At 38.5% G+C, this 21604-nt stretch overlaps 3 protein-coding genes and 1 long non-coding RNA gene across 5 annotated transcripts; all 4 read left to right on the plus strand.

Annotated features, from left to right (window-relative positions):
- The first annotated feature begins 205 nt into the window (after positions 1 to 205).
- On the plus strand, positions 206 to 2798 carry LOC104700849 (glutamyl-tRNA reductase 1, chloroplastic-like). The gene is made up of 3 exons (XM_010416445.2): positions 206 to 786; positions 924 to 1165; positions 1381 to 2798. Exons 1-3 carry the CDS (start codon positions 525 to 527, stop codon positions 2506 to 2508), a joined length of 1632 nt encoding a protein of 543 aa, XP_010414747.1. The 5' UTR covers positions 206 to 524; the 3' UTR covers positions 2509 to 2798.
- Positions 2799 to 4659: 1861 nt separating this feature from the next.
- On the plus strand, positions 4660 to 6876 carry LOC104700851 (phosphoglycerate mutase-like protein 2). Its single transcript, XM_010416446.3, has 10 exons — positions 4660 to 4950; positions 5080 to 5141; positions 5217 to 5324; positions 5466 to 5545; positions 5708 to 5870; positions 5959 to 6033; positions 6105 to 6193; positions 6296 to 6415; positions 6489 to 6533; positions 6616 to 6876. Exons 1-10 carry the CDS (start codon positions 4824 to 4826, stop codon positions 6704 to 6706), a joined length of 960 nt encoding a protein of 319 aa, XP_010414748.1. The 5' UTR covers positions 4660 to 4823; the 3' UTR covers positions 6707 to 6876.
- An 8126-nt stretch (positions 6877 to 15002) lies between these two features.
- LOC104700850 (uncharacterized) lies at positions 15003 to 17520 on the plus strand. Of its 2 annotated transcripts, XR_753661.3 has the most exons (4): positions 15033 to 15456; positions 15676 to 15904; positions 16889 to 16978; positions 17128 to 17520. It is a non-coding gene; the product is annotated as an uncharacterized LOC104700850 (long non-coding RNA). The 2 variants fall into 2 exon arrangements; XR_015560893.1 differs by lacking the exon at positions 16889 to 16978 and having other exon boundaries at positions 15003 to 15456.
- Positions 17521 to 17737: 217 nt separating this feature from the next.
- Positions 17738 to 20605, plus strand: LOC147941127 (uncharacterized). Its single transcript, XM_087458390.1, has 2 exons — positions 17738 to 19636; positions 19727 to 20605. Exons 1-2 carry the CDS (start codon positions 17738 to 17740, stop codon positions 20603 to 20605), a joined length of 2778 nt encoding a protein of 925 aa, XP_087314516.1.
- Positions 20606 to 21604: the final 999 nt, after the last annotated feature.

The raw sequence follows: 21604 nt of genomic DNA on the forward strand, positions 1-21604 counted from the left end.
AAAAAAAGTTTATTGTATTAATCTATTCTGAACTTTTTCATATGGTTCTCCTAAATCTACATAGATTCCTTTCAGATATCGGGATAATTCCTATGCACACAAATTATCCCAATTTTTTTTTAAATAAATTATCCCAATTTATTTTCACCATAGATCTCATAGGAGTCACAAGTCTACTAGGAAACAAAATTTAAAATAATTATATGTTGCCGTGTAAGAAGAAATGCCACCAAATAAGCAAAAACAAGTGTGGATAAAACGTGTTCACCACCCGCCAATCAAATTTCATCAAAATCTCAATCTTTCTCATTACACATATCTCTAGATTACCAACCAATCAAAATCCATAATTTCCGGTTAGACTAAACCGGTTTTGACTCGATTTGATTCAGCCTCAAATCATATTCACAATCACAACGATCTCCTTCTTCCACATCACACAACCCCATCTCTCTCTCTGTCTCTGCCTCTCGATTCCTTGATCTCTCTCTTTTGGGTTTTGAGAGATTGAGATTTGGGTTTCAATGGCGGTCTCAAGTGCTTTCGTTGGTTGTCCAAAGCTTGAGACTTTATTGAATCACCACACTCTATCTTCTTCTTCTTCTTCGTCGTCTTCGTCTTCTGTTTCACAGACAACATTGGGTCTTAATGGGGTTCGTGCTCTTCCGAGGAACAATAGAACCAGACGAGGTTTGATTCAGAGAGCTCGTTGTGAGCTTGATTCTGCTGCGTCTAATGCAGCTAGCATCTCTGCCCTTGAACAGCTCAAGAACTCTGCAGCTGATAGTATGAGTTTCTCTTTCTTAGCCACTTAAAGTTTGAATCTTTTTGTGTGTCAATTTCAATTTGTCGAGTTATGGTTATGTTTTTGATCTGAAAGCAATGTTTTTTAAGTGATGTGAATGCAATTTTGTGGTTGTTAGGGTATACAAAGGAAAGAAGCAGTATTGTTGTGATTGGACTAAGTATTCACACAGCTCCTGTGGAGATGCGTGAGAAGCTTGCTATACCAGAAGCTGAATGGCCAAGAGCTATTGCTGAGTTGTGCGGTTTGAATCATATCGAAGAAGCTGCTGTGCTTAGTACCTGTAACCGTATGGAGATTTATGTCTTAGCTTTGTCTCAGCATCGTGGAGTGAAAGAAGTTACTGAATGGATGTCAAAGGTGTGACCTTTTTTTCTTCCCTATAGTGTTCTTCTTTGTGGTACTTTGGAGTGTGACTAATGCTTTGGAACATGTTAGTGTTGTAGTACTGCATTGAAGTTGTAATTTTGCGCTTTCTACTTTAGATTGATCATATCATCTGTAGTGACATTGATCTGTTCATATATTATATTGCTTGTCATGGTTGTGTTAACAGATTCTTTTTCTTTTGTCAGACGAGTGGGATCCCTGTTTCGGAGATTTGTCAACACCGTTTTCTGTTGTACAACAAGGATGCTACACAGCATATATTTGAAGTCTCAGCTGGACTTGACTCTCTTGTACTAGGAGAAGGTCAGATCCTTGCACAGGTGAAGCAAGTTGTTAAAGTTGGTCAAGGAGTGAATGGCTTTGGGAGGAATATCAGCGGACTGTTTAAACATGCGATAACTGTTGGGAAGCGTGTCAGGACAGAGACAAACATTGCTTCTGGGGCGGTTTCGGTCAGCTCAGCTGCTGTGGAACTTGCTCTGATGAAGCTTCCGCAATCTTCACAATCGTCCGCTAGGATGTGTGTAATTGGCGCAGGCAAAATGGGGAAGCTTGTGATAAAGCATTTGATGGCCAAGGGTTGTGCTAAAGTGGTGGTGGTCAACAGAAGTGAAGAGAGAGTTTCAGCTATCCGTGAGGAGATGTCTGGTATTGAGATTATATATCAACCTCTTGATGAGATGCTAGCTTGTGCTGCAGAAGCGGATGTCGTGTTTACCAGCACAGCCTCTGAGACGCCATTGTTCTTAAAGGAGCACGTAGAGAATCTTCCTCAAGCTTGTTCTGAGGTTGGAGGACTGAGGCTTTTTGTTGACATCTCTGTCCCGAGGAATGTGGGGTCTTGTGTTAATGAAGTAGAAACCGCACGGGTTTACAACGTGGACGATCTCAAGGAAGTTGTTGCTGCCAACAAAGAAGACAGGTTGAGGAAAGCAATGGAAGCTCAAACCATAATCACAGAGGAATCCACACAGTTTGAAGCATGGAGGGATTCACTGGAGACGGTTCCAACGATCAAGAAGTTAAGAGCTTATGCAGAGAGAATCAGAGTGGCGGAGCTCGAGAAGTGCATGTCCAAAATGGGAGATGACCTCAACAAGAAAACAACTAGAGCGGTTGATGACTTAAGCCGAGGCATCGTGAACAGGTTCTTGCATGGTCCAATGCAACATTTGAGATGTGACGGGAGTGACAGTAGAACACTGAGCGAGACCCTTGAGAATATGCATGCTTTGAACAGGATGTACGGGCTTGAGAAAGACATTTTGGAAGAGAAGATTAAGGCAATGGTGGGACAACAACAACAAAAGTAAAAGAGGATGTTCATCCCTTTTGACAGACAAGATTAGCTTCCGCAAACCTCCCCAAGTAAATTGCATAGATCCTAAAGCCATGGATCTATTTGATTCATTTAATTTTATGTGCAAGAGACTAACATTTCTATCGTCAAGTGTAAGTGTTGTGAAGCTAAAGCGAGCATGTTGCATGTTTTTTTGCTTCAGAGACACTCGGAGTGTAATGGTATTGATCCAAAAGTACCGTTACATATTTGTAATAATGTATAAACTTTGATTCGTGTGGTATAGAGAAATGTTTTCAGCCATCGTCTTATCTTGCTTGTGATGTTGCTTTCTTGACTGGTCTTTTATGCCAAGAATTTGATTCGTTTGAGATTTAATCAACGTATTGATGATCCAAATCTCACACTTATATTAGATAATATCACGTAAAACAAAATATCGTATGATTTATCAGATAAAAACAATCATTCTATCCGTGTTGTTTTCAGAAATAAAATTACTCTGATTTCATGTTAAAAAAAATCACAATATGGAAAGAACAGAGATTATTTGTGGACTCATTGGCTTTTTATTAGTAACATTACATAATCCAATAATGACATAAATCAATAATGACACATTTAGGAGTGGTCTCGATAAGATATGGATCCCATATAACAATTTTGCTTCAATTCAATAATAATAAAAAAGAAAACAAAAAACAGGAACAAACACACACATAAAAATAACAATGATAAGTTTAGCCATATTTGCTACCTTAAGCTTTATAAATTTAATGACTTATTGTTATAATATGAAAAAATGTTATCATATTTGTTATTTCAAAATCACGTATTGTCAGAAGTTTATAAGCTATTGAAAACTCAAACATAACTATCCAAACACATGTTAAAGTTCATAACTAATTAAGAACACAATTTGTCTTTTATCATCAACTTTAGAAATTAAGAACAAAAATATACATATCTTCTAAGTAGACATTTACCCTCTCAAAATCATGCGCATTTTAGGTACAAATGACATTTCAGATGTATTTGATATAATCTTTTTTTGTTTGAACTTGTTTTAAAATTTAGAATAATTAACTTTAACTCACATATAATATTATAGCCATAATTAACCATTATGTTGTTCACATATCCGACGAAAACATCACTTGGTTATAAAGCATCTTTGTAAATATACTCATCTAATTCCAACAATTGATAATTTCTCTTGGAAATACATTTGAGCATCTCTAATAGTTTAAAACCCAAAATGTAAAGAGCAAACTAATTTTTTTTGTGAGTAATATACATAGCAATAATATAATTAATATGATACTATTGGTTGCTATCTTGGTGAATAAATGATGTGATAAACATACAAATGAAATTTGAGAAATCATTGTTATAATTTAAAGTATATATTTGTTATTAACTTTTAATTTAGGGGCATTTACCATTTTTCTATGCCCATTTTTTAAAATACACTATGTTGATATCTATTTTCAAAAATATCTTTTTTTTCTGTACAAAATGATTAAATTACTCTATTTTTATTAACATTCTATATATATTGAACAAGATATTTGTAAAAAATGTTTTTTTTATCATAAAACTTATTTTAAAAAGAATCATATATCGAGTAACTCGTGTATCACACGGGTAATAATTATATATAAATTAACATCAATATATATTCTACATCATTATATAAGTAATTTGGCTTGCAATTTTTCTAGGTTAGCTTAACATAATTTATTACGCATAATAGTGCATGAGTCTTTGGCTTGGTGTAATTTTTTTTTTTTTGGCTTGTTGTAATATTACTAAAAGTATTTATATTCTAGAACTAAATTACCTAAATAACTAAGGATTTTTTATTTGTTGGAAACTAACCATGAGCCAAGTTTTAGAAAGAGTCAATTAACAATTTCACTTTTCTTTTTTTCTAGCATGTTGCATTTAGGGAGAGAAACATCCAATGCAAAAAGATACTTTCATGTAATTTTAAAAAAATAACGTGTAATATATAAAAATAATTTTTCATAATAAAATAAATAGCTATAATTTATTAAAATAATTTATTTTTTGAAAATAAAAAATGTGTTTATGAGAAAAGATAGCAAAGGTTTTGGAAATAATATTTTAGATATAGTTATTTCGTTTCTCTCTTTTTTTTGTCATCACATTAATTCAAGTCAAACAGAACCACAACAAAGTTTTTGGGACTTTTGGAATATTCCGAAGTTATACTCGTGTAATGGACAAAAGATATAAAAGGAAAGTTAGTAAAGTAAAAGAGTAATTAAAGAAAAGCAAGAAAAAGCTGGCCACGGGATCTCTATGATTCACCAATCATCAATGACCTCAAATCTTTCATTTTACATTTCCTCTGTTTCTCTTTCTCCTCTTCCTTCGATTCGTCGCCTCTCTTCTCTTCGTTGTTGCAGCTCTCCTCTTCCTTCTCACGGTAAGCCTCTCCTTGTCTCTTGATGATGTGAGACGCTAAAATCTTGACTTCATCATTATATAGTCAACGCTAAATTGGTTTTATGTTTCGCTGATCTGTTTTTCTTGTCTGATGAATAAAAAATTATAGATATGGAGGCTAAACCAAGCCAAGGTCTTTACCCACTACACCGTTGCAAAACTATACATCTGGTTTGTTTGTTCCCACAATTCGGATTAGGCTATGTTGTTGTTTCTCAGATTCTGATTGAGCTTCTTGTGTTTTAGGTGAGGCATGCTCAAGGGATTCACAATGTAGAAGGAGAGAAGAATCATGATGCTTACTTATCTGAGGATCTCTTTGATGCTCATCTTACACCTCTTGGATGGCAACAAGTAAGTCAATCTACCCATCATTGTTTATTGTTTTTATCATTATCACTAAAAAAATATGAATGATCTGTTGTTGTAATGCTACATATAGAGGTTTTTGTGGTTTTTTGAAAAAGGTTAGTAATGTGAACTCTGTTATTGTAGGTTGATAATTTGCAGAAACATGGTAAGGCAAGTGGGATTTCTAAAAGAATTGAGTTGGTTGTTGTGTCACCTCTCCTCAGGTAATATACTAAACCCGTAAAGGTAAAGCTTACTGATATGATTTTAATGATCTTTTCATATGGTTGGATTCTTACTTGAACATACTTCACGATTTATGTTCTGCTGTATAGCTTCTTTAAGGGTACCTTTATATTTTAACTCAATACTTGTTTTTCATTTAGGACATTACAAACTGCGGTTGGAACTTTCGGTGGGGAACGTGACAAAAATGGTGTTGATGCACCTCTGCTTATGGTGGCAGGTGCAGGAAACAGCGACCGCCCCGCTATATCAAGCTTAAATTGTCCACCGTTCATTGCGGTCGAATCCTGCCGTGAACATTTGGTATGTTTACTTTTCCATCTTTTGCATATAACTGACATTTTCTTGATATTAAACCATTTTCAATTTAATGTTCTTGTTTTGGTTTTAGGGTGTTCATCCTTGTGACAGAAGAAGCAATATCACCAAGTACCGTGAATTATTCCCTGCAATTGATTTTTCACTGGCAAGTACCGTAATCTTTACCTCGAACCAGCCTTTTCTTTTGTTTCACATTTTCACATATTCCATATACAGATAGAAACTGATGAAGATGTCTTGTGGAAGCCTAATGTTAGAGAGGAGAACAAAGAAATTGCGGCCAGAGGCGTGAAGTTCATGAACTGGTGAATATATACAGTTGTTGTTAACATCACTATGTGTCTGATGCTTTTATTTATAGTCTTGGTATGATCTTTTCTTTTGATTGATATATCAACTGAATTCAGGTTGAGTACAAGGAAAGAAAAAGAGATCGCGGTTGTTACTCATAGTGGGTTCTTGTATCAAACATTAAACTCATTTGGAAACGATTGTGATCCAGCTGTGAAAAACGAGATTTCTACAAAGTAAGAGTTCTTCCTGATCTCTCTTTGACCATTTGCCATTTATCTTAAAATTTGTCACTTTTGATTGTTACAGATTTGCCAACTGTGAGCTCCGTTCGATTGTTCTCGTAGATAAATGGTAAGTTTGTGTTTATATTAGCAAGTGCTCACATTTGATACATTCACAAAGTCTTATGCCTTCTTCTCTCTTTCGTTTGCAGTATGAATAGTTCAAACCCTTCAGTGACCAACTATCCCGGAAAAATACCTGCCGGAGAAGATCTTCCTAGTGATATTGCTGCTCACAAGTAGTTATTGAGACAAGAGTGTCGTACAAGTTAATGTGTTTTCATTGAGCATTTGTCCCCATTTCAATTTGATTTTTATGTTTACCAAATTAATTGCTACACGAAAGGCAGACTTCAGATGTTGTACACTATGCGAAAAAAATGATAATTTATCAAAAGTGAAATTTGAAATTATAGAAACGGGCATAGCATTCAACATAAAACCTTGGCATCACCACAAAAAAAAAGAAAAAAAAAACTGAAATTCAGAGTTCAAGAGATCACTTAGGGCATGTGCATCGATGTTTCTCACAAAAGTTTCTCACTTAAAAAAAAATATAGTATAATATTTTTTTTTTATTTTTTTTGGTAAGAAAACAGGGAAACCTCGATATTATTAAACTGAAACTAAAGTATTACATGAAACAAAACGTGAACGCGACGGTCCATCAATATCCGCTCTTAGCAGTGGAACAAGCTCCACTGGTAGAGTATCAAAAGAGTGAAAACCCAACGGTAAAGAGAATGCATAGTTTGCCAACCCGTTCGCAAGATAATTGGCCTCCCTATACACATGAGAAATTCGGACTATCCAGTCCTTTGAAAGCAAGCCATGGCACAATCATACCAGGAAAGACAACAGGTGAGACTCACAAATCCCCGATGTCAAAAACCCGACCACCAACTCCGAGTCTACTTCTAACTCCAACCGCATAGCCCTCTTCTCCCAAGCAATATGAAGACCATAATACACTCCCCAAAGTTCAGCTAGAGGCGCCGAACACCGTCCAATATTCAAAGCAAAGCCTGCACACCAATCCCCTGAACCATCGCGCAACACACCACCTGCAGTTGCTGGGCCCGGATTCCCATGTGAAGCACCGTCTGTATTAACCTTAAACCATCCACCTGTTGGTAGAACCCACCATATCTATCTCTCCACTCTATCCCGATTACCAGCGCAACTCCCAGCTACCGCAGTGGTCCGAGTTACCTCACTCGCCTGATCTTTAAGAAATCGAATTCTATACTTCCATAATCTGTTTTCTCCAAAAATATTACCACAACGCCACTTCCAACCCCACCAAACCGCAAGAGCAAAAATTGTAGCCCACGATCCCCTTTCACCCAAACCCCCATATATCCATTCAAGCAGCGATTGAGAAAAGAAAGCTGGAAGAAGACGAGTCCATATACCCGCCATAGCCGGACAATCACGGAGGATATGGAGAATGGACTCCACTCCACCTTTACAAATCTGACATATCGTTGTGTCACAAAGATGTCTTCTATACCTCTCCTCATTGGTCATAAGCACTTGGTTACCTACCAACCAGAGAAACACCCTCAGTCGTTCCGGTGCAACCACTTTCCACACCCGTTTATAGAACAAGTCGACATTCTGTGTTGGGACATCGTCTCTCGCCAACAGAGAATACGCAGACTTGACAGTGAACCTACCATCCAACGTGTCACTCCAGGACAACCTGTCCTTAGCCCCAGTCACACTATCAAGAACCATTGACACCAGCTCTAAACTCTGATTTGTAGTTACAAAGGGTGATATTCTTTGATAATCCCACCCGACTCCTTCTACTCATAAATCTCTGGCCGTTAAACCCTTGATAGCATCAGGAATCTCACCATGAACCATTTCCATAAGCGGTCTTCTTCACAACCACTTATCAGACCAAAACTTAATCTGTCTCCCGTTCCCGAGGATCCAACTCTATCCCTTGGGAACCACTTCACGCAACCCAATTCCCACACTCCGCCAAGTCAAAGACCAATTACTCTTAACGTTCATCCAGGAGTGGTCATGAATATCTCCTACTTTATACTTGCTCCTCACAACCTTGGCCCATAAACTCGATTGATCATGAATAAGTCTTCATCCGATTTTAGCTAACAACGCTTTGTTCATATCACAAGCTTTCCTGATCCCAAGACCGCCTTCTGCTTTCGGTAGGCAGACTTTTTCCCAAACTACCAAGTGTTGTTTTCTTTTCTCCAAAGTGCTTCCCCAAACAAAATCACGGAACATTCGATCCAACTGAGTCAAAGTACTCATCAGTATTTTAATTCTACTCATTGAATGTACATGAATGGAAGCGAGAACTGCCTTAGTTAACGTAATCCGTCCTGCAAAGCTTAGCATACGCCCCTTCCATCCAGATAGCCGTGAGGAGACCCGTTCAAGTACCTCTTTAAAAGTCTCTTTATTAATCCTTTTTTGGAGAACTGGCATCCCTAAATACTTGCCAAGTGCTCGTGATGCCTGAATGCCACTCACATCACTAATCAAACCACGCAACTCTCTCGAGACATTATTTGAAAAGAAGATTTTAGACTTTTCAAGGCTCAGTTTTTGTCCAGAAGCGTGACAAAACCTCTCTAGAAGACTACGTATCACTCGAACTTGTGACACCGATGCTTCAGCAAACAATATCCAGTCATCAGCAAAACAAATATGAGACAGCTTTGGACCTCCTCTTGACAAACTGATCGGTTTCCATTTCTTCTCCTCAATTGATCCTTCTATAAGATGACATAATCTCTCTAAGCACAGCACAAACAAATATGGAGATAAAGGGTCTCCTTGGTGCAACCCTCTAAACTACGTATCTACCCTTGAAACTTGACTTGGAGAAGGCATATGACAGGATTAGATGAGACTTTTTGGAGGATACACTTAATGCTGCTGGTCTCTCGGATTTATGGGTCAAATGGATAACGCAATGCGTGTCCAGACCATCAATGAGTTTGCATGGAGTGTACCGCTTCCTAGACCACAACCACATTATACGTACTAAGCCGACCAGGAATAAAGCTCGCTTGGGCAGGACCAACTAATTTAGTCATGACTCCCTTTAACCGTCCCACCATAGTCTTTGTAAGTATCTTAAATAAGACATTACAAAGACTTATAGGTCTAAACTGATTGATCCTTTCCGATTTCACCACTTTGGGAATCAGCACAACAAGCGCATCATTAGCAGATGGTGGTAATACTCCTGTTTCAAAAAACTCCATAGCAAACCGAATGACTGATTCACCAACCACATCCCAACACTTCTGGTAGAAACAGGTTGGAAACCATCCAATCCTGGGGCCTTAAACTTACCCATCTTACGTAATGCAGACTCCACCTCCAAACCCGTAAAGGGTCTATTCAAGTTCATTTTATCATCATACGACAAATTGACAAACCCCCTAACTGGAAGCTTTTCAACCACCGGCTCTACATCATCAAGCGGATAAAGCCTTTTAAAGTAAGCAATGGCTAAGCTTTCAAGCTCCAGTCCATTAGACACCCATTTCCCTTCCTCATCTTTCAACATGTCAATACGGTTTCCGCGCCGTCTAACGATCGTCGACGTGTGAAAATACTGAGTGTTCCTATCCCCGTGCAGTACCCACTTCTCCCTTGACTTTTGGAACCAAATAAGTTCCTCCTCTTCCAAAACTGAATCCAATTCTTTCGACAAGGCCATTTCTCTGTCCAATAACGCATCAGTCCGGTTCTGATCAATCAGCCCCTGCACTACCTGTATCTCCCTTACCAGCTTCTCTTTACGAGCTTGGACATCCCCAAACACCTCTTTTTTCCATCTCTTCAAGACTGTCCTTAGTTCCCGTAACACTTCTTGAGTTGTTAATTTCCTGTTCCAAGACGTAGACACCAGATCTTTAAACCCATGATGGCCTAACCAAGCTGCTTCGAAACGGAATGGACGTCTACTCGCATTAGTTCTCACTTCTAGTGACAATTGCAGAAACAATGGAGTGTGGTCCGAAGCCAGGAAAGGAAGATGCGTAACAGTAGCTTCCTGCCATCGCAAATGAGAGTGAGGGCAGCAGAGAATGCTATCCAATCTTTTTGCAACATAAGTATGTTCCACTCGGCCTCTCCTCCAAGTGTATAATATTTTTTATTATAAAAGTTTCTTATAAAAAATATAGTATAATATATTGGAGAAACTTTCTCCTTCAATTCAAAAAAATTTGATAATAAAAAATTATTATTTTATATTTTATAATTTTTTATTTTTATGAGAAACTTCACCAAAGACTAACTAATGCACATTGTCTAAGTCAGCACCCAAAAACCTAACATTCGTCAAACGAAACCATCCACAAAACTACCAAAACCAAGAGAAACGTACAATATTTTTATGCCGACCTAACAAGTATCATTCTCAATTCCTCGGCCATGAGCCACCATTTCTGCGACCATCTCACGCTTAAGAGCATAAACATAAGTAGAAACTGTATGAGTTTCTCAATATATTATTTTAATATTATTTAATACAATTTAATTTTTGATTTAAATTAAAAAAAAATAAATAAAACATAACCAATATACTGACATTTGTGAGATGAGTTTCTAGAAATGTTTTTATGGGCTTTCATGAGAACCGTATCTCTTCTCTCTCCTACTTTTTATTATTGTTATTTTAATATTATTGAAAACCTATGCGAGAAATTATGTAATAAACATTCACTTTAAATGATCTAAACTTAATATTGACAAGATGACATCTGAAGATGCATCCCGAGGTTGTCGACAATTCTTTGCAAGACAATAGGCCAGTAGGATGATATCCTCAACTTCATTTTGAATGCCTGCTAGAGCAAATGAACATGATATTTTCTTAGATGTAAAATCTTCACATTCCCAAATCCATCTATTTGGAAGTACTCATGATTTTCTGTGTCGTGTAGAACAACATGAATGAAGTTTTCTTCTGAATCCAATCCTTCTTCATGTACTCAGGGTTACAATTATACTCAGTCAATTTCTCCATTTCAAAGATTTTAATCACTTGATTCACAGATTGGTCTTTCATCTTAGATATTAGTTCCGCCTACTTGTTTGATATTACCTTCAATTTCTAGGAACGTAGCAGAGTACTTAGTAATGACAGATAAGCACACTTCTCGAATGTAGTCCCATATGTCCTTGATGAAATCGACCGGGTCATCATGTATTCCATCCACATATCGTGAAATAACAACCCCCAGGAATGATGATCTTGGAATAAAAAAACGCATTCACATTTATTTAAAACCTGGATTTCCACCGTCAAGAACTCAGCCACGTTCATTGCCATTTGTTCATCAGCTGGATATTCGAAAAAATCTCCATCAACAAGGATCTTTGTGAGAGATTCCTTGGCAGACTCCATCATTGCAATCAATGCTTTAGACATACTCAAATCTAGGACCCTTTATTTCTTAGTGCTTTCGATTTCAGGAAGACATGAGGTGATCATCGTCTTCCTTCCATGGCTGAAACTTGGTTGAAAGCCTTACCACAAAATAAATAAAAATATATTGTTGACTCCAGGAACTTGACGTTGATCTCTAACAACTTAACGTTGATCTCTAGCAACTTAACGTCGACCTCCATGACCAGGAACGATCAAAACAATAAGATAAAAATTTCTTTGAACTCTCTTTTGATTAATAGAAAATCTGTTTACAAGTTTCTTTTAAACAATTTTCTAATCTCTCAAAACTCTCTGTCTAAGATCCTTCTCAAATCTTAGGACTCTAAAGAAACCTCACAACCCTCTCTTAAGTTCTTAGCTCTTCTTTTTCTCAAAGCTAGAACTTAATGGTTAGGAAACTTTTCTCTTGTTTGTGCTAAAGCTTCCAATAAGCTTTCGCACCCTATTTATAGAACTAGGTCTACCTATTCTATTTCTAATAGGAATTGGAAAACTTCCTTTTTCTTTTTGGATTAGGAAATTTTCCTCTTACTTTATGTTTACATTCCTATTATAAACATGAAATCTTTTTCGAACTTCTAGAAACACCACATGCCTCCCAAGCCTCCGTGAAGTCTCTTGCTTCTGGATCCTTCCTCGTTATATGCCGCCATAAACACTTTCCTCATTTTGATGCTCTGCTCTTTGTACAAATGTTCTGTCCTTCTGAAGTAGCTTAACCACTTTGCTCAAACCTTGCATCTTCAAATTACACCTCCTAGTCACAGTTCTAAACCTGGACCAACCTGAGAGAATTAAAAGGTTCAGGAAAAAAATTAAATTTATAAGAGCCTTAAATCAAAAAGAGGAGAGCTCACGAAACAAGGTCTTCCTCTGCGACGATCCCCTCCACCATATCCATGTCCTCCATCACCAAGAGTTTCAATAGGTAGAGGATTCTGACTCCAACAAGCCTGAGGTACCATACATGTTCTTGGTTAATAGAACACTTTATACCGTATCGACCCTCTAAAGAGAAACTCGTGAAGTGAGGCTAACGTGTGGAGTACATGACAGGGTTCCCTTTCCAGTATCGGGTATTTTGGATTTCAGGTTTAAAGAAATGAAATCCGTTCAACTATATTAAGATTTGGGTTCGGTTCGGGTTAACATCTATTGGGTGTGATAATTTTGGGTTATATCCAGACTCTCGAAATATATTCTAGTTTGGCATTTTTTCTATTCCAACCAAAATAAAAAACCTGAATCCTCATTTCGATGACAAATAAATAAAAACAATCTAAAAAACTATTCTAAACAATGATGTATCAAACTAAACAAAACCGATTGTAGTAATCCAGTAATAACTCTAAAAATCTTCCCCGGTCTATAAATTACTTTATAAATAAAATATTACTCGACAAGAAAGGGGTGAATTGCCTCAAGTTAACATCATCTTCTGATCGCATAGATAAAAACGAACCACGTAATACAAGTTTTCAATGTGAGACAAAAGTCATCCCTAATAAAGTCCAAGACTCAAGTCACTTAACCACTCGGATCGAACGAGACTGACTTTTAAAGTAACAACCAAAACTTAAAAAGATAAATAACCAAAATAAACACCACCGAACAGAAAAAACACCTTCTTCATGTGTTAAGTCAATTGCTAATATTTTAGATGTCGTTATATAAATTGATGGGAGCTCATCATCAATCAAAACATTTAAGATTTATAATTGGAATGTTTGCAAAGATTTCTATTTACTGTTTTGTCTCTTCATAGCATAACTACGGATTGGACCCGCACGTACACGCGGAGTTAATTTTAAAAAAAATACTAAGTTTGCAATTAGATTTAGACTATGTTATGTACACGCGGAGCTACCGTATTTGTTAAAAATGTAATTAACATTCACAATCCAATTTTCTACCAATTTATTTTTCAATTATTTTCAGTTTAATTTAGAAAAAGAACGATAAGATTTAAGTACACTAAAAAATAAAAATAAAAAGATAAATTGTCTGTTTCGGAAACTCCTCTCGTCCTATATACGGGTATGTCATGTTTTTATCTTATAACCGTAGTTTTAATAATATTTTATTAATTTAAGAATGTATATTTTAGTCTAACAAATAATAAGGAAACAGGTAAAAAATTCCGATCTACTTCACATTTTATTTGTAAATATAATTATCTGGTAGCATTAATATATATATATATATATATATATTGGTTTACTTTCGTGCGGGGTATTTTTACAATACTGGGAACAAGGCTGGACATTCGGGTTTGGGTAACCCATTCGGGTATAGGTAAACGGGTCTAGAAAAATAGAAATAATCGGGTATTTTTATATATATGGATTCGGTTCGGTTTGGGTACAATCGAGTTCGGATCGGTTCGCGTTATAAATTTTAAAACCCGATTAGCACCCAAACTACCGGGTACCCGAAAATAAGTTTTTAAAAATAATTAAATTTAAATAAATTTAGCTAAATTTACAAATTTTTCAAGATATTTTGATTGTTTTTGATATTTATGTATAAAACTAAATGAAATATTCAAAATTATAATCATAATTTTAGGTAATAGTATTATTTTATTTTGGACAACAGGTAATAGTATTATATTGATGCTAAATATTATAAAAATGTTTATATGTTCGGGTTTGATGGGTACCAGGTATTATCTTACCCCTAAACCCAAACCCATAGTTATTGAAAAATATAACCCAATAGAATTTTATAGACAAACTCATATCCAACCTGAACCCGATTTTTCAGATCGGGTTCCAGATTGGATATTCGGGTACGGTTTTTATGTCCAGATCTAACTGGGAAGATCGTTTGTTTTACATATTAGGCTTGTTCGTTTGGCTGCCGCAGGTATCTGCGGCTGCGGCAGACGCAGGTATAGTTGTTCGTTTGTTTGTCGTAGGTACCTGCGTCATGACGCTGCGGCAACTGCGTTTAACATTTTTAAACGTTGTTTCGATTCAACGGTTAAAAACATAAACGCAGTCGCTGTCGCTGCCGCAGCCGCAACTGCCTGCGTCAACCAAACGAACAAGCCCAATGTCGATAGATCGTTTGTTTTTACTTTTTAAGTTATCTGGGCCGTATTATACAGCTTTTATTTCTTATGGGTCTGAATTAAAAGAAAAAAAAGAGAAATGAAATGAAAAAAAAAGGGTTCTCTTCTCCTCTGGAAATCGATTCCTCTATCGTCAGATTCCAACGGTAATAGCTCAAAATGACATAAATTTGTAATCCTAGATTAGGACCAAAGAGATTCCCATATTGAGCCCATGCTACTTGCTCGATCTTCACTCACCTTCTCCGTCCTCCACTCCTCCTCCACCTCTTCCACTACTCCTCACCATTTCAAATCCGCCACCACACTTACCGACGATGTATTTAAAATCTCCTTTTTTGCCGCGGATCTGTTCCGTTTTGTCAATGAAACCTACCTCTCCTCTGATCCACCGCTTTGTCTTCTCCTCCTCTCGCTAGTGTATAATGTTCAGAGGTCTCGAGATCTTCAATTTCGGAAAGCTAGGTAAATTGTCTTGCAATAACTTTTCCTTCTAACTTTATTTTTGAATGTTGTGTTAGATTTAGGAATCAGTTTTTCATGAGATGATTGAGTGAAATATTATATAATTTTTGAGTAAAATTAGTTATTCTAAATAATATACTGGATCTTCTTATTTGTTGGATTGTTATTGCTTACAATCTTTTTAGGCTTTATCATATGATTTTTTTTTTTTTTTTGCAGAAATGCTTTTGAGAAGCCAATTAGTTCCTAAGAAACTATCCTTCAAAATAGAAACTCAATTAATGATGGTTTCTTCGAATTGTCTCTTGTCAGCTGTATTTGTAATTACCCATCTTGTTTCGTCCATACTCTTATTTTATTCGTTCATCCATCACGTTAGCTATTGCGTCTGAAGCAAATCTGAGAATATACCAAACCCTCCACCCTACCCCTGTATATTGCTTCCACGGTAAACATCTCTTTCTCTGATTTCGTTTTTGTTGTTGTTGTTGATAGAGCTCTTTTTCTATTGCAAAGTTTGAGTAATTGCTATATCTTTGCTTCTCAATTTGTTAATTCATCTAGTCAATCTGTTCTGTTGTACGATCTCTTAGCTTACGTAGCTTGGAGTTGGACTTTGTAGTTGTGGAATCATGTCTTGTGTTAAAGAGAATTTAGACTTTGTGTTCTTGTTCCAAATGTTTTTTGTTTGTCTGGTTTTATTTATATATCTGGTGGTTTTATTTATTAAAAACTGTGTGCCTACAAATAAAGCTCGACTGATTGTATTCGTTTCTGTTTGATATTACTTTCTTTCAAAATAGAGAAGCTAACTGATAGAAAGGAAATATAGGGGAACTTAACTCGTTAGTCTTTTCATCTTTAGTCTTCTCATTTTTTTTTCTTTTGGGCAAACATCTTTACTCTCTCATAAGATATTGATTTAGTACATTCTGTCTTCAGTATAAATGGACATCAAGTTATAGAAATCATGTTCAGAAAGCTCAGCTTGTTAAGATGTGGTGCTGCCTTAAACTACTGACATTGTTTTCCCCCATTAACCTTTTGTTCATCTAAACTTTCTGGTTTATGATTTAAATTAGGAGGTGTATTTTCATCTCCAGTACTGCTATATAAGTGTTGCTTTGTTCAACTGTGAGTTAGCTTGACCATTGGAAATTTAAAGATTCAGACATTAAAGTGGAGTCTCTCAAATGTTATAAGCGTACCTTGTAAAATCCGAGAGCAAAATGCAAGTTTTTGGCTTGTAAAGAATAGGTCGATGTTTATGTTTGATTATACTTGAAGCTGAATTCTAACATTGCTACCCAATGAAAAAAAGAGTAGATAAATTAATTGGTGATACATATGTTTTAACATATAAATGAATGCGTATTTTATCATCTCAAAAATAAAACTAACGTTATATTGGTGTTGCCTTTGAGAACAAAAGGCAGAGGACCTTCTATTTTCTCCAGTGCTGTTATGGAAAATTGAAGTAACCTCAGATTTGGTTTGTGAACCTAAACAGACTAAAAGCAGAGTAAGTTAATTGAGGTTTTATTTTAATAATCTCATGTAAACATAAATTATGAAAAAGTGTTTGAATAAGCTCATGAACACAACATCGAGGAATAGCTCAATACCTAAATATGTATTACTTACCCTTTTCATATGGTGTTTATTTTGCAGAAGATAAGTGCTCGATCTTTGCTGGTGTTAGGTAGTGATACGTATGAGACTCTACATCCTCCTATCCTCTATCAGTACTGAAGGAAGATGAAGAAAGGCCCAAGTGGCTAAGAGTCCATCAAGTGGATCCCGTAGCTCCAAGAAGTAGTAGTGGGCCTTGGAGAGAGAGATTATCTAAAGTAAAGAATAAGAGTCACTATCCTTCTGCAGAGGACTGTAACGGATGTTTTGTGGGGACAAAGGTCTCAAGAGTAGTACTTATGTAGTAGGTTGGGGAAGGATTGTTTTTATCTATCTTTTGGGTGAAACATTGTAAGGGGGAGGGGGGAGACTCCATTAAACATTTCTCTTGGTTGTTACCGTTGTCTTTTATCAAAGAGTACTTTCTTATTATTGTCGTTTGTTCTGTTCGAGGTTTTCTTACATTCAAAACATATCAACTTGGTATCAGAGCAAGATCTGTCTTGGGAAACATTCAAAATGCCACCAGCAAAGAAAGTAGAGGAACTTGAGAAGGTCGTGGAGAGTATCCTGAAGGACATTTCAGTAGATATCTGTGCTAGAGAACGACGTTCAGGAGATCAAGAAACAACTAAGCAAACTGGATGTCATGGAGAAGCAAATGTCGAAGCTAGAAGTCCTAGAGCGTCTGGAGAAGCGGTTGTTGTGGGAAGAACGGAGAACGTGGGAAATGGAAACAAGGGTAAAAGACGAAACCCAGATCTCCGGCATAGACACGAGCCCAAAAGAAGTGGTGCAGCATCCATCAACTCGGAGCGCAACACCGGCGAGGGAAGAAACTCGGTCAAGGAGCGAGTCTCCAGAGAGGAAAGAGCCTCTGACTCGAAAACTCGAGCTACCACTCTTTGACGGAGAGGAAGATGCAGAGTGGTGGGTAACTCGAATGGAGCAGTACTTTGAGCTCAGCGAGTTTTCAGAGGAAGAGAAGCTCCGGGCGGTGAGGATGTGTTTCTCCAACGACGCTCTGTCGTGGTACCGTTGGGAACCGGTCGTGCGAGTTTTCAGAGGAACCGGTCGTGCAACAGGGGAGAAGTCGTTGTCACATGGTACTACATACGTGGGAGGAGGGTCAAATTCGTCTATTCCAAGGACCTCTTCCTCTCAAAAGACAAAAACGACGCAGTTTCGTTCATTTAGTGAAAAGAACCCTATGTTACAGACGAAACCCTTAGAGAATCGCCCTTTTCAGTATCGCCGGCTCACCGACGCGGAAGCGAACGAACGAAGGGCTAAAGGGTTGTGTTTCCGGTGTGATGAGAGGTATTACGCGGGTCACCGTTGTAGGTTGAAGGGTCTTCAGGGTCTGGTGGCCACCGTAGATGAAATCGAAGGAGAAGAAAATGAGGAAGAGGATGACTCTGCAGAAACGAAGGTCGAAGGACCAGAGTTCGCTGCTCTGTCCATCCACTCGGCAGTGGGGATATCATCCCCCCGGACCATGAAACTACGAGGAAGCATTCTCGGGAAAGAGGTGTTCGTGATGATAGACAGTGGGGCTACCCACAACTTTATATCCAGTACCATGGGTCAACGCTTGGGTATAGCTACTAAGGGGACAATAGGATATGGAGTTAGGATGGGAACAAGCTTGATGGTTAGAGGTAAGGGGGTGTGTCAGAATGTAGAATTGAACCTTCCAGGTTATGTGGTTGTCACTAGCTTCTTGCCACTGGAATTGGGAGAGGCAAACGTGATTTTGGGGATGCAATGGTTGGAAACTTTGGGAGATATGAAGGTGAACTGGAAGGAGCAGAGAATGGGGTTCCCAGTGGGAAACGGATGTGTAACATTGTATGGGGATCACAGCTTGAGGAACTCGTTAATCTCATTCAAAGCTCTGTGGAAAACGGTCCAAAGAGAGGGAGATGGCATCTTCATAGACTATGCCGAAATGCAAGCAGAGGGTAATGTTGGAGAAGAATTGACACCAGCAGAGTACCGTACACTGTTGGAGGAGTATGCACTAGTGTTCGCAGAACCACAAGGTTTGCCACCATCGAGAGGCAAGGAGCATGCCATTACTCTCAAACCAGGAGCTGAACCAGTGAATGTTAGGCCCTTCCGTTATCCACATGCCCAAAAAGAGGAGACTGAAAGGCAGATAGCGGTGATGTTAGCCGCGGGAATCATCAGGGAAAGCGGTAGTCCATTCTCCAGTCCGGTGTTGTTGATGAAGAAGAAAGATGGAAGTTGGAGATTTTGTGTAGATTATCGATTCCTCAACAAGGCTACTGTACCTGATAGCTATCCCATATCGATGATAGACCAGTTGTTAGACGAGTTACATGGAGCCAGAGTCTTCTCAAAGTTGGATTTACGATCCGGTTACCACCAAATCCTGGTCCGAGCAGAGGACGTACCAAAAACGGCATTTCGATCCCATGACGGCCACTATGAGTTCCTGGTAATGCCATTTGGGCTTACAAACGCCCCTGCTACATTCCAATCTTTGATGAACGACGTGTTCCGTCCCTTCCTCCGTAAGTTTGTACTAGTGTTCTTCGATGATATACTAGTATACAGCCGCTCAGGATGAGAACACCAAGAACATCTCAGGGAAGTTCTCAGTACTCTACAGCGACACAAGCTCTACGCCAACCAGAAGAAGTGTCAATTCGGGAGTGAAGAATTTGCTTACCTGGGTCATGTGATCTCATCAAAAGGGGTATCGGCGGATCCTAGCAAGATCAGTGCCATGGTTGAATGGGAAGCTCCAACGAACGTGAAGGCACTGAGAGGTTTCTTAGGACTCACCGGTTACTACAGAAAATTTGTTAAGGGGTATGGAGACATTGCTAGACCACTCACAGAGTTACTTAAGAAAAACCAGTTCGAGTGGAGTAAGCAGAGAGAAGAAGCTTTCAACAAGCTCAAAACCGCCATGACTACGGTTACGGTACTGTCACTGCCATATTTTAAAGAAGTATATGTGGTGGAGTCTGATGCTTCAGGCACAGGGCTTGAAGCAGTGTTGATGCAGAAGGGAAAACCCATTGCTTACTACAGCCAAACACTGACCGGCAAGCAAAAGCTTAAGTCCATATATGAAAGAGAGCTTATGGCTATTGTCTTTGTAATCCAGAAATGGCGACATTACTTGTTAAGAAGGAAGTTTCTGGTGAGGACGGATAAAAAAAGCCTAAAGTTCTTGTTGGAGCAGCGTGAAATCAATATGGAGTACCAGCGGTGGTTGACCAAGTTGCTGGGATTTGATTTTGATATTCACTACAAACCAGGCTTGGAGAACAAAGCTGCGGATGCTCTGTCTCGCAAAGAGGTGCTACCAGAGTTGTTTGCTCTCTCTGTTCCTGCAGCCATACAACTGGAAGAGATATGTGCAGAAGTGGACAGGGACCCGAACTGCAAAGCATCATCAACGACCTTCGAGAAGATGGAGGTTCGTATCCTGATTATTCTCTGGTCCAGGGGAGGCTTCTACGACAAGGGAGGTTGGTGATTCCTAAGTCATCTGCGATAACGGGACTGATCATGAGAGAATTCCATGATGGAAAGTTTGGCGGTCATGGTGGTGTGCTTAAAACACAAAAGAGGATTGGGGAGTTGTTTTATTGGGAGGGAATGATGACTGACATTAGGAAGCATGTAGCGGCGTGTCAAGTGTGTCAGCGTTACAAATATTCTACCTTGGCCCCGAATGGATTACTGCAACCTCTACCAATTCCTGAGAAAGTGTGGGAGGACATCTCCATGGATTTTATAGAAGGATTGTCAAAATCACGAGGCAACAATGCGATCTTGGTGGTGGCGGATCGGTTGTCTAAGTATGCTCATTTTCTGTTAATCAAGCATCCCTTCACTGCGACAGATGTGGCTAACTTGTTTATCCAGGAGGTATTGAGGTTACACGGCTTTCCTAAGTCCATAGTGTCGGATCAAGACAAGGTTTTCACCAGGCAGTTATGGAAAGAGTTGTTCCGCCTAGCAGGTACCAACTTATGCTTCAGCACGACTTACCACCCTCAATCCGATGGGCAAACAGAAGTCACCAACCGGGGATTGGAGACATATCTACGTTGTTTTGCTGGAGAACAACCCCGGACATGGGCTAAGTTCCTCTCATGGGCTGAGCTCTACTATAACTCCTCCTACCACTCAACCATCAAAATGACACCATTCCAAGCAGTGTATGGACGAGAGCCACCAACCTTGGTCAAATACGAGAACGGTTCCACCTCCAACGCTGACTTGGAATCGAAGTTGATGGAGCGAGATGCAGTGTTGAGCCTGATCTTAGAACACCTTCACAAAGCTCAACAGCGGATGAAGAAGAGAGCAGACATACATCGCACAAAGGTCAACTTCGAGGTGGGGGACCAAGTCTATCTCAAGATGCGTCCCTTTCGTCGTCGCTCACTGGCCCGGAGGATAAATGAGAAGTTGGCTGCACGTTTTTATGGTCCTTATCGGGTGGAGGCAAGAGTGGGAAAAGTTGCAT

This window comes from Camelina sativa, chromosome 7 (genome assembly GCF_030686135.1).
Source record: "Camelina sativa cultivar CO46 ecotype springtype chromosome 7, ASM3068613v1".
Lineage (NCBI taxonomy): Eukaryota > Viridiplantae > Streptophyta > Magnoliopsida > Brassicales > Brassicaceae > Camelina > Camelina sativa.

What these genes read in the sequence shown, in the direction of transcription:
- LOC104700849 (XM_010416445.2), top strand. Translation starts at nt 525, where the DNA reads ATGGCGGTCTCAAGTGCTTTCGTTGGTTGTCCAAAGCTTGAGACTTTA. An exon ending in CAAGAACTCTGCAGCTGATA is followed by an intron (nt 787 to 923) that starts GTATGAGTTTCT and finishes TGTGGTTGTTAG; the next exon opens with GGTATACAAAGGAAAGAAGC. An exon ending in TTACTGAATGGATGTCAAAG is followed by an intron (nt 1,166 to 1,380) that starts GTGTGACCTTTT and finishes TTCTTTTGTCAG; the next exon opens with ACGAGTGGGATCCCTGTTTC.
- LOC104700851 (XM_010416446.3), top strand. Translation starts at nt 4,824, where the DNA reads ATGATTCACCAATCATCAATGACCTCAAATCTTTCATTTTACATTTCC. An exon ending in GGCGTGAAGTTCATGAACTG is followed by an intron (nt 6,194 to 6,295) that starts GTGAATATATAC and finishes AACTGAATTCAG; the next exon opens with GTTGAGTACAAGGAAAGAAA. An exon ending in ATTGTTCTCGTAGATAAATG is followed by an intron (nt 6,534 to 6,615) that starts GTAAGTTTGTGT and finishes TTTCGTTTGCAG; the next exon opens with TATGAATAGTTCAAACCCTT.
- LOC147941127 (XM_087458390.1), top strand. Translation starts at nt 17,738, where the DNA reads ATGGAGAAGCAAATGTCGAAGCTAGAAGTCCTAGAGCGTCTGGAGAAG. An exon ending in GTCCCTTCCTCCGTAAGTTT is followed by an intron (nt 19,637 to 19,726) that starts GTACTAGTGTTC and finishes AGTACTCTACAG; the next exon opens with CGACACAAGCTCTACGCCAA.